The sequence below is a fragment of the Lathamus discolor genome, chromosome 1, assembly GCF_037157495.1.
Source record: "Lathamus discolor isolate bLatDis1 chromosome 1, bLatDis1.hap1, whole genome shotgun sequence".
Taxonomy (NCBI): domain Eukaryota; kingdom Metazoa; phylum Chordata; class Aves; order Psittaciformes; family Psittacidae; genus Lathamus; species Lathamus discolor.
Window position 1 is genome coordinate 17634762 of NC_088884.1, and position 9717 is coordinate 17644478.

General features: G+C 38.3%; 1 protein-coding gene across 5 annotated transcripts in view; it reads right to left on the minus strand.

The window, feature by feature from the left end:
- Nucleotides 1–9717, minus strand: part of ASZ1 (ankyrin repeat, SAM and basic leucine zipper domain containing 1) — a 57364-nt gene that overhangs the window by 33466 nt on the left and 14181 nt on the right. For all 5 annotated transcript variants that reach the window (XM_065659315.1, XM_065659234.1, XM_065659396.1 and 2 more), the window contains 3 exons: nucleotides 8917–9013; nucleotides 4077–4199; nucleotides 835–946 (listed from right to left, as the gene is read on the minus strand). In XM_065659315.1, coding sequence (XP_065515387.1) covers nucleotides 835–946; nucleotides 4077–4199; nucleotides 8917–9001 — 320 coding nt within the window. In that variant the 5' untranslated portion in view covers nucleotides 9002–9013. The remainder of the gene's footprint in view (nucleotides 1–834; nucleotides 947–4076; nucleotides 4200–8916; nucleotides 9014–9717) is intronic.

A 9717-nucleotide genomic window follows, 5' to 3' on the forward strand; every position in this document is an offset into this window, starting at 1 on the left:
AGGAGGCTACACAGTCTACATATCTCAGGTAATGTGGTGAAAGGGCTCTGGTATAAAACATAAGTTTCAGTTAGTTGAAAACCAAGCTGTTTAAATTTGACTCAAGCAATATCTTTTCCTCCAGCAGAGGGAGGAGAGTTTATCTTGGCTCAGCCCCGAATTTCTTCGTGATGCAAAATGAAACATTGCATAAGACTATGCAACTACAGACATCTCACAATGCACTGATTCAGACTCCTGAGACATGAAGTGGTAATTCCAGAAACAAGCTGTTACTTGCTTTTAAGAGATTAAATCTCCTTTTAATCCAGACTGTACTGGAATAAATGCATTTTATTTACCGAGAAGTTTTCTTTTTCTACAGGAGAAATACATTCTGTGAAAGGAATATAGATAGATACGCACATAAAGCTCAAAAGGAGAACATGAATCTATATAAAGAATTAACTGATTTAACTTACATCCTCATACAAAAGAGACAGTATGATTTGTGAAAGGCAGAGGACATACTTCTTGCCCTTATACTGCAGTCAATTGAACTATTAAGAGTATTTTTTATCTTAAATTTAGATCTTGTTCAGCTGAGGAACATACTTAATTTTGACAAACATAATGAATACTGATCATAGTCTTATTTACTCAGACAAATGGCTATACAAGGAGAAATGAATATCTGGATATTAATCTTTCCTTATATAGAGACAGCAGCGAAGTTAGAAAAAGCTAATGAAGTACACATCATCTTAACCAACAACAGCTATGTTACAAAGATGTCTCTGCATATTAACATTAAATTTTATGACGCATTGAGAGACATGGGGGTTTTTTTGGTACCTGCAAGTAAGGTTAGGGTCAGCATTCCTTGACAGCAGCAGTTCTACAGTCTTCAAGATGTTTTCCTCTGAAGTATGTGCGGTACATGCTGCCATCAGCACAGTGTACTTATCTGTTTTGAAATTTGCAGTTAGAGAATTACCTGTGTAAATGTAAATACTATGCTAATACAGAAGCTCCTTTAAAAGCCTTTACATTTGCTAGACTTGTTAATGAGGTTCTGATACTCTAAAATATCTAGAAAAGGGTAAGAAATTTGTTTTCCTTCCAGCTAAAGTCACTAGAATTAACAGGTAAGGTAAAGGCATCTGAGAAGATACTCAGATGAGAGTGAATGGCAGTAGTAAAGCATCTAATCCTACTGAAGTCTAGGATACCTCTTTAGTACCCTCCCCCAAAACCAGTAGGAGCTTAACTACAGGTGCTTGTTCCTCAAATCTTGTTTTATACCAGCAGATTCACTCCCTGTTCCTCTCCACCTCTCCCCAAAATACAGTCAAGGGAAGAAACAAATTAAATAAAGTTAACTGCAATAGATAAAAAAAGTACATGAAATGTATTATAAAAACACAGCAACATCGGTTCTATGGAGAACAAAGGACAGTTCAAGTAACAAGGCTTTATTATATGGCTGAAGGAGAAGGAAGTAAATTTACTAGAATACTGAGGTACAGTAGTGGCCAGAGAAAGATTAAAAGCTGGGGTTTAGATGTGTATTTAAAGAACATCTACATAGTCCATAGAGATTCATCAGGAGGAACCAGTGTAGCTGCTCCAGCTCTGAAGGCAGATGGGTGTTACATGCCACCTTGGCTCACAGATCAGAATTCTACACCACTGCTGTCTGCTCACAGAACAGGGGAATCTCCTTTCCTATGGTTCTCCTAGGGATGTGGGAAGCATCACACCTCAAGGACCTTAGCGAGTCAGCTAGCCCTAGAGTCAGCTAGAAGACTGCCATTTGAACAACTGCCCATTTTGCTTGTTGCACAAACTTGTTCACAAGTTCAAACATGCCTTTAACAATATGTTTTAACGAGTATAATTTTAGCTGTACCTACTTCAGACCATATCATGAAGTGTTACAATGTATTTTCTAATTCTCTTGTAGGTATTTTAAGACTGTGTATGTATTAACACCTTTATTCTTCAACTGAAATCAGATGTTATTTAAACATGGAAAGTTTGTTCTGTACTTTACTCCTCTCTGCTTTACTTTCTTTCTTACCACTTCTTGTCCCTGACACCACCAAAGACCTCAGTTTTGCATTCAAATTTATCTGTTTCTTAATACACCATCTTCTAATTTTCAACTCCTTCTGTAGAAGTTCTAACACACATAATACAACGTTGAATGAAAATTTCAGTTTAAGAGAGTCACCTGAATTCCTGAACAATAAACAACCAACATTTTAGTAAATTAATCAATACACTGACAGATTTTTATTCAAATGGTTAACTTGGTTATCAATAACATGAATGGAAAGATGGCAGGACACCGAGCAAAGGCAGTAATAAGCACCATTAAAAGTACTAAGCACCATTAAAAACCAGTTACATTTGTATTCAGTATTTCAGATAATGATAAACAGAGGGAAATTAATTTCTGTTAGCATACTCATAGCTCATACATGTGAGCAAGAGAAGAAGAGGAAGAAACACTTTAGAATTCTCAGGTTTCTCTTTTGCTGAGAAAAACTGGTAAGAGTGCAAAAAAGATCAGTTTATGTTCAGCCTAGCTGAAAAACCCAGATGAGCCAGTGAATTTACTCCAAGGCTTCTGCATTCTGATCCCATCACACAGTGAATGTTACTTTAGTTCCTTGCTTTTCATGACTACAAAAAGGGTAAAATTAATTAACCACTTAGAAAGAGGACTGAAACATGACAAAAGGTGATTAACAGTATAGCTATTATTAGGATTATAAGCATTACAGGATAATTAGCATAGGATCAGTTATGTGATTGTCTACTGATGTAAAAAAAGCAGGACAACTGGCAACATTTAGCAGCATTTTAGGATGGCATAACTTTATTGAACATGTACGACCTGACATAAACCAGTGCTTTGCAAGACTTCCTGGCTGGACAGTGCTTTGCTACATATGCCTCAGCTACTTACCGTTTCACTACACAAACTACTAGGGAAACAAGCTAAGAAACCTGATCCTAGCAGCCACGTGTCACTGAGGGCAAACACATTTGGTCACACACTGAAGAAACATGACACGCATGTTGGTTAACTGGTCAGCCACAACTGCTGCCCACAGTAGTTTCTGCACCATTTATAGCTCTCTACAGCGATCAAGAAGGACCAGGTGTGAGTTGTAGGCAGCCGTAGGTATAGGCAGCCACATGGAAGTTCTAAGTTGGCTACAAGGACAGTAATTTGAAGGCATGATTGCTTTTGGTGCAGGTAATCTGCACTAACCTCATATTCTGAGCCCAAGAAAATTTTCTGAGGTAGATTTGTATCATCTGCATTTCAGTCTTCTACTATTACAAATATTGACAAGTTATTGGATAATATGATTACTGCTTTTATGTACTTGGTGGTATTGTGTGTCATATGTTTCTCCTATACTGCTGTGGTTTTTCTTTAACTTCGATAAATCTTCCAACACAATGAAAAAGAAGGAAAATAACAATAATTTAAGTAAGAAAAAGTTATTATTATGCCATTAAAATTGATAGAGTAACTGAGAATACTTTGAAGCTCCACTGAACCCTTGCAGAATATAGTGATTTAGCAAGACACTGAAGAATAGTTTTCACTTTATAGAAAAATGTGCTCCAGTTTTAGAAAAGTCCACATTAGTTTCCCAGAAACTGGAAAGTTATTCCTGTTCTTTGGAATTCTATCCGGTTTCTGTGTGTACATACTTCGTAACAGGATCAAACAAAGGAAGTTTTAGCTGTCCAACTTTGGCCTAAAATTCTTGAACAAATATTTCCAAATACTTTATTTTTAAAAAAGTACCTGGAGACTGGGAGGTAGAGGGTGAAGAAGACAGAATGAGAGAGAAGGAACAAGAAAATCCATCAACTAATTCCACATCAGTTCCAAAACCACAATTTTTACTTTAAAATTACTACTTTTACTTCAAAACTGTGAAACCTAGACTAGGCCCCCATTCGCCTGTGAATTTTGATTTTTTCCCTATATATGTAAAAAGAGAATAAGGATAGGACAGTATCTGGTACTGAGCATTACTAACCAGTACTGTTCATTCACATCTTACCTATTTCAAAACATGCATTAGCACCTCTGTCCAGAAGAAGACGCACTACCGCAGAGTCAGCCACACTGGCAGCATACATCAGGGGAGTCCATCCAAACTGAAAGCTAGATTCTATGTTCACACCTGTCAAAATTTAAGATACTAAAATTGTAAAACTGCACCACAATAAACATACTTGTTATAAATTTTATTCTCAATACTTATCACTACAAAGGTTGCACACTGTGTTTAGTCCTAGAGAGAGAAGTTTCTTAGACCATTTTTGTGTTTCTAATACACCTTTATCTAGGACGTCAGCAAATAACTTTTAGAACTGACACTGAGGAAACTCGGTTCTCAATTCAGGAAGTTCTCAATTCAGACAGACTACAATGAAATAATTTTTACAGCTAAATTTATTACTTATATGATTTTCTTTTTTTTTTTTTTTTCCAGAGAAGTGCACAGAATCTCTGTTTTCTCCACTTATGTGCAGTAACTTTCTTCAATGAAAATTAAAAATTTTGATTCTTTCCAAGCCAAGCTATGGAAGCAAACTGCTTGTCAGGTAATTAAGATCATACTGACTAGGGTTTTCCTGCTTCACAGCTCCTTTTATTCTCTGCATTGAACGGCAGTTAATTAACAGATACCAGTCTTGCGTTCCGTACTAACAAAATACCATCTTGATAGAAAGAAGTAGAAGATTTTGCAAGATCCAGTCACAATCAACAGATTTGTTACCCTTTATAATAGCCACATCTTCTTTTATGGCTAGAAGAAAACTTGCCAGAAAGCTCTCCCAAATTCACCAAGTCCCAAGTACCAGCCTGAGATACTCACCTGACAACTTTCAGATAATAATTTCTGTACATTTTGCAGTAAGAGGAATCATCTTTCCTTCAGTCCTTCCTCAAATATTACTTCCTCTACAACAGTTTCTATCAGCTGGTTCTATATTAATCGGAAAGTGATTATGGATAATCAAAAACACTTCTTTACAAGAGACAGCTTTAAAAAACAAAACAAAACAAACCATCTCCTAAGAAACTTGTGACAGTTGAGCTACATGCATACATTTTCATACAAAATGTGCATTTACCCTCCCTGTCTTGGTAGTCTGTTAAAGCTGTGCTCACTGTAGCAACATAAAGTCATCAAAGCTGAGGGAGTAACAAGTCACTGCTGTTGGATTTATTCTTCAGCTGTTTCACTGAAGTCATAGAAGCAATCAGTAAAGAAAGAACATTCAATGAAAGCCAGGTGTTGAAGCATTCTAACACTTCTTAACACCCGCAAGCCACAGAATTCATAATCAATCCTCCTTAGTAATGCATACATACTAGCTGCAGTCCTCCATGCCACAGCATTCCAGTTTGCCTGCAGTACACAAAACCAGCTGTAGTCTAAGAGGAAGATAAGGAAAGGATAACTGAAACAGTAACAATCATATTGCTGCTTGGCTGCATGGTTATCAGAGTTGATGACTGAACTAGAAAATGCCTCCCCTTGGTTACTATCCAGACCCTCCCATAACATAAACTGTTCCTGAAGTAAGCAGCATTATTTTAGCATTTGAAGAAGTCTTGTAAGGCAACAGAGAAGCCCAGAAAAAAATTTACAGTGAAAAATCAGGCCAGATCCAACAGCCACAGTTGGATCTACAAGCTGCCACAGCTCTACAACCCAACGTCCAACCAATACTGATGCTGAGCATGTATTCCCAGCAGGCACACACCAGCCACACTGATCAACACAGACATAGCACTCATATGAACTCACACAGCAGCAATGGTTTCATACTGCTCCCCTCTGGGATACGTCTATCTCTTCCAGCTGCTGGCATCACAGACACACAGGCCTCCGGGCCCCAGTTCCACTCCTACGGCTGGCACATGCTTTCACTCCTGTCTTTACAGGCATCAGCACCCAGGCACAAGCGACCCCATGGCAGCCCGGGGTCCTTTCCTCTGACTCTGTAATGTGCGTTCCTGCCCACCCTCGGGCTTCTCTGCTCCTCTGGGCTTGTGATGGGCTGATGGTTTCCATGATGGGCAATGGAAGAGCTGGGCCAGGGTATTTGGGCTCCCCCACCTGCCATTATATCACTGTGTACCGTTGTGGGCATCAGCAGAGAAGCTTTTCAGTCACATATCCTCACAAATTATGTCTGGGCAGCAAAGCGGATGGAACATTATTTCTTACAATCTGAGTTACACGTAAATATCCTCCTCTTTAATCAGCAATAGGGAGAAATACACTGTGGCCCCAGATGAGCTCTACAGCAGAAACTATATGAAGCATGTGAATAAATGAAGCAAAAGAAAAAGGAAGAATTACATTCTTTCTATGATTACTACAGTTTCTCTGGTATCTCTTTCAGATATTTTGTTGACTGTAGCTAAAAACAGTTATGGCAGAAAGGCTGTTTTTATAGAGAAAAATGTAACCTCAAGTTCAGAAAGGTTAACAAGGGAATGCCTGAAGAATTACAAGCAACCTCTACATACAGCTCTTTATGCTAAATAACTTAATGTTTGACACCAAAATAAAAGAAGTCTCAAAACTCTTAAGTTTAAGAACAGCTCGTAGTATTATAATTCATTCACATTCAGACCCAATTTACCTGAGGGAAAAGTTCTAGAATGCTTTTGTCTACAAGACTGCTCTCTAATAGATGTACTGATTTCTGAGGTGAATCAAAGCTGCTGATGTCTTCCACTGCTAGGCCAGCTATGGTTCTCATCTGACTCAGGGTTCAGAGTCCTAAACTGGCTGAAAAAATTATTCACACCCGCCCTGGTTTACTACTACTTTAATTCCTTGAACCGGCTCATGAAAGATCAGATGAGCTCTAGCACTCATGCAAGGATAAGAGGAGCACATGCTGCTGAACGGCTGAATGAAAACAAGAAAAGAGGATTTCACTGTAGCTACATCTTTGATCAGCCTAAACTGTCATAAGGTCATAATTTTTAATTCCATTTGAGGAAAACAAATTTATGAATTATACGGTTTTAAGTATTTTACTCCCAAAGCAGACCAATAAACCCAAGTCCTATCTGAACCTGTTACTTGCTTGCATTACTTTATATGACACATACTTTAGAAAATTGTTCTTACTATGTTGCCATTTTACAGGAGGGGTAAGAGAAGACATTGTGCTTGTCCATCTCCTAAAGGAGCTCTGTAAAACCGCCTCAGCACCAGATTCTTAAAGCAGTATCTAAGCAAGCCAGAAGACAACATGTTCACACTCTGTCTGAAAGAATAGCCCCAACTGTTGCTAGGAAATAATGCTTCCAACACAAACTGAGTTTGGTTGAGTGGTGGTAGCAAGCCTCCTACAAGCTCTACTGAACATACACTAAAGGCAGCTTTGGAGGCAAAGATTTAATCTGACTGAGCATCAATCCTCTGAAGGACAATGTTACCTTTCTTCAGAAACACCTCCCTGTTAGAAGCATTGTGTTCTACTGCCTTGCAGGACAGTACTGGATGATTCAAAATTTACTGTTAGTCCTATTTGCAGGAAACGACAGATTCTCTTTGTGATACTGTCTTGTGCATTTCAGGAGACAGGACGCAGACTACAGGAACCTCTGGCCTGACCTTACACTCTTACAGATACCTATCACCATCTTCCCATGTCATAGAACCGCTCAGTACGTAACAGGCACCAACACGGAAAGTGAACTATTGCTGTTGGGCTACAATACCAGCTACTAAATATGGATGGCTATAGCAAAACAATTACGTAATTTGATGCACAGATATTGCAAAAAACTCTATAAATAAGATCATATTTTCCCAAAGAAAGACAGAAGATGTATTTCACTCTATATCACACTTCTGTGTTTCAGCCTGTCCAGTAGTTTTTACTTAATCTAAAATCATTCCTCCACTGTGATGAGAAACAGTTGTCTTCTAAAAGGGCAAGGAATGCCATCGTTTTATCTTGGAGAAACTCACTGCTAACTAGGAAACTATTTTCTTCCTGCCATTAGACAGATTTTCCTCAGAGAACAAGCTCTTGGTTACCATATTCTGCTTGCTTGCTCAAGCAGAACTTCCTGACAATTATCACTAGGCAGGTCAACTCAGCTATGCTTTTTTTGATTGCCCTGGATGCTTCAATAAGTGATCCAATCCTCCTAACACTGAATAACAGAAACGCGTTACACACAATTACTGAGAAACAGAACAGGGAGAAAGGCTTTTAGTTTTAAGACAAACTACTTTTTAGTGACAAATGCCACACAAACCCTATCAGACCTTTCAGAAACACAGAATCTTTGTCCAGCTGATGTTGCCAGGACAGCAGTATTATACAGGGCACATACCAGAAACTTAACAGTGCTGTGACTGAGAAAAATACAAAAAATGGAATTTCCAAACTGGGGGAACATTATAAGGAAAAAAAGCCAGCTTCCCCTTCCTGCCAACTTCTCCCCCAGCAACCCTCAACATTAACATAAAACCACCCACTGAATTCTCACTCTCAATTTAAACCACCTCAAATTCAGTGTTTGTAATTGTTATTTTCAGGTTAAAGGCGCATCTGAAAACAAAGAAACACCTTATTTCACAGTTCACAGGTTACAGTTTTATCAATTTTCAGTGCTCCTGGCTGATGAAAGAAATAGAAATTAGAAGGACTTTGCTGGAATACCAGGTGCTGAGTCACTGAAAAAGTAATCTGATTTTTAAAGTAAGAGTTTCTATCCTGTATTGGAAATATTCACATACTCCTACATGCACTCTACATGTTACTTTGAAACAAGAAACTCTGAAGCTTTAGAATTCTTGCCAAGTTTAATTAAAAATTAAAAAATTCAACTTCATAACTGACTTTCCTTACCGGAGTTTAAGAGTTCTTCAATTAATGACACATCACCACGAAACAGAGCCTTCCTTAATGCTTCATCCTTGTCCGCCTGCAACATTTGATCCAACTGCTAGATAGGCAAAGAAAAATTATGTCAAAACCCAGTACCTGTTTTAAGGTAAAAACTAAAGCTTGATTTCAGTATAAAAGCACCAAGGATGTCTGTAAGGACAAAGCAGAGAAGCAGGGTGAGGAGCAAGGCAGAACTTTTATTCTTACATCTCTGCACATCTGCTATGGGTCTACTGTAAAACGTAAGTTTTAAATCTGACTTTTCAGAAAGGTTCCATTCTCTGAAGATACCTTCTTTCTCAACATACCTACTATCCTCCTATGCTGCTCTCAGTTTTTCTTAATGGTGTTTAATTTCAGTTAAGATTATTTTTCATCTTTTCATGTAGAAAAACTTTACAACAGATTTCTGTACCTTTTTTGTACATTTCACATGTTGGAATCACAGCATTAAAACATGTATCTATCAAACATAAAAATTGAAAGTCTGGGGCAATGTAGCTCTGTGACTAGCTGTCTGGCTTAATACAGCGCCAGTTCACAGCTGGAAAAGGTTACTGTTCATCTTTCCTGCCACTCCTGTTGTGGCAGAGGTATTTGTGCTGCTGCATTATGAATGATTTGGCTCAAAAATGCCCTGACCAAAAGACTAGTTTATGCATCAGACAGTTGCCTGACTCAAGTTTCTTCCAAAACCAACACAGACTCGGTCTCTATCAAAGCTACAGATGCAGCTGAATATCACTAGTGGTGTTACCTAGA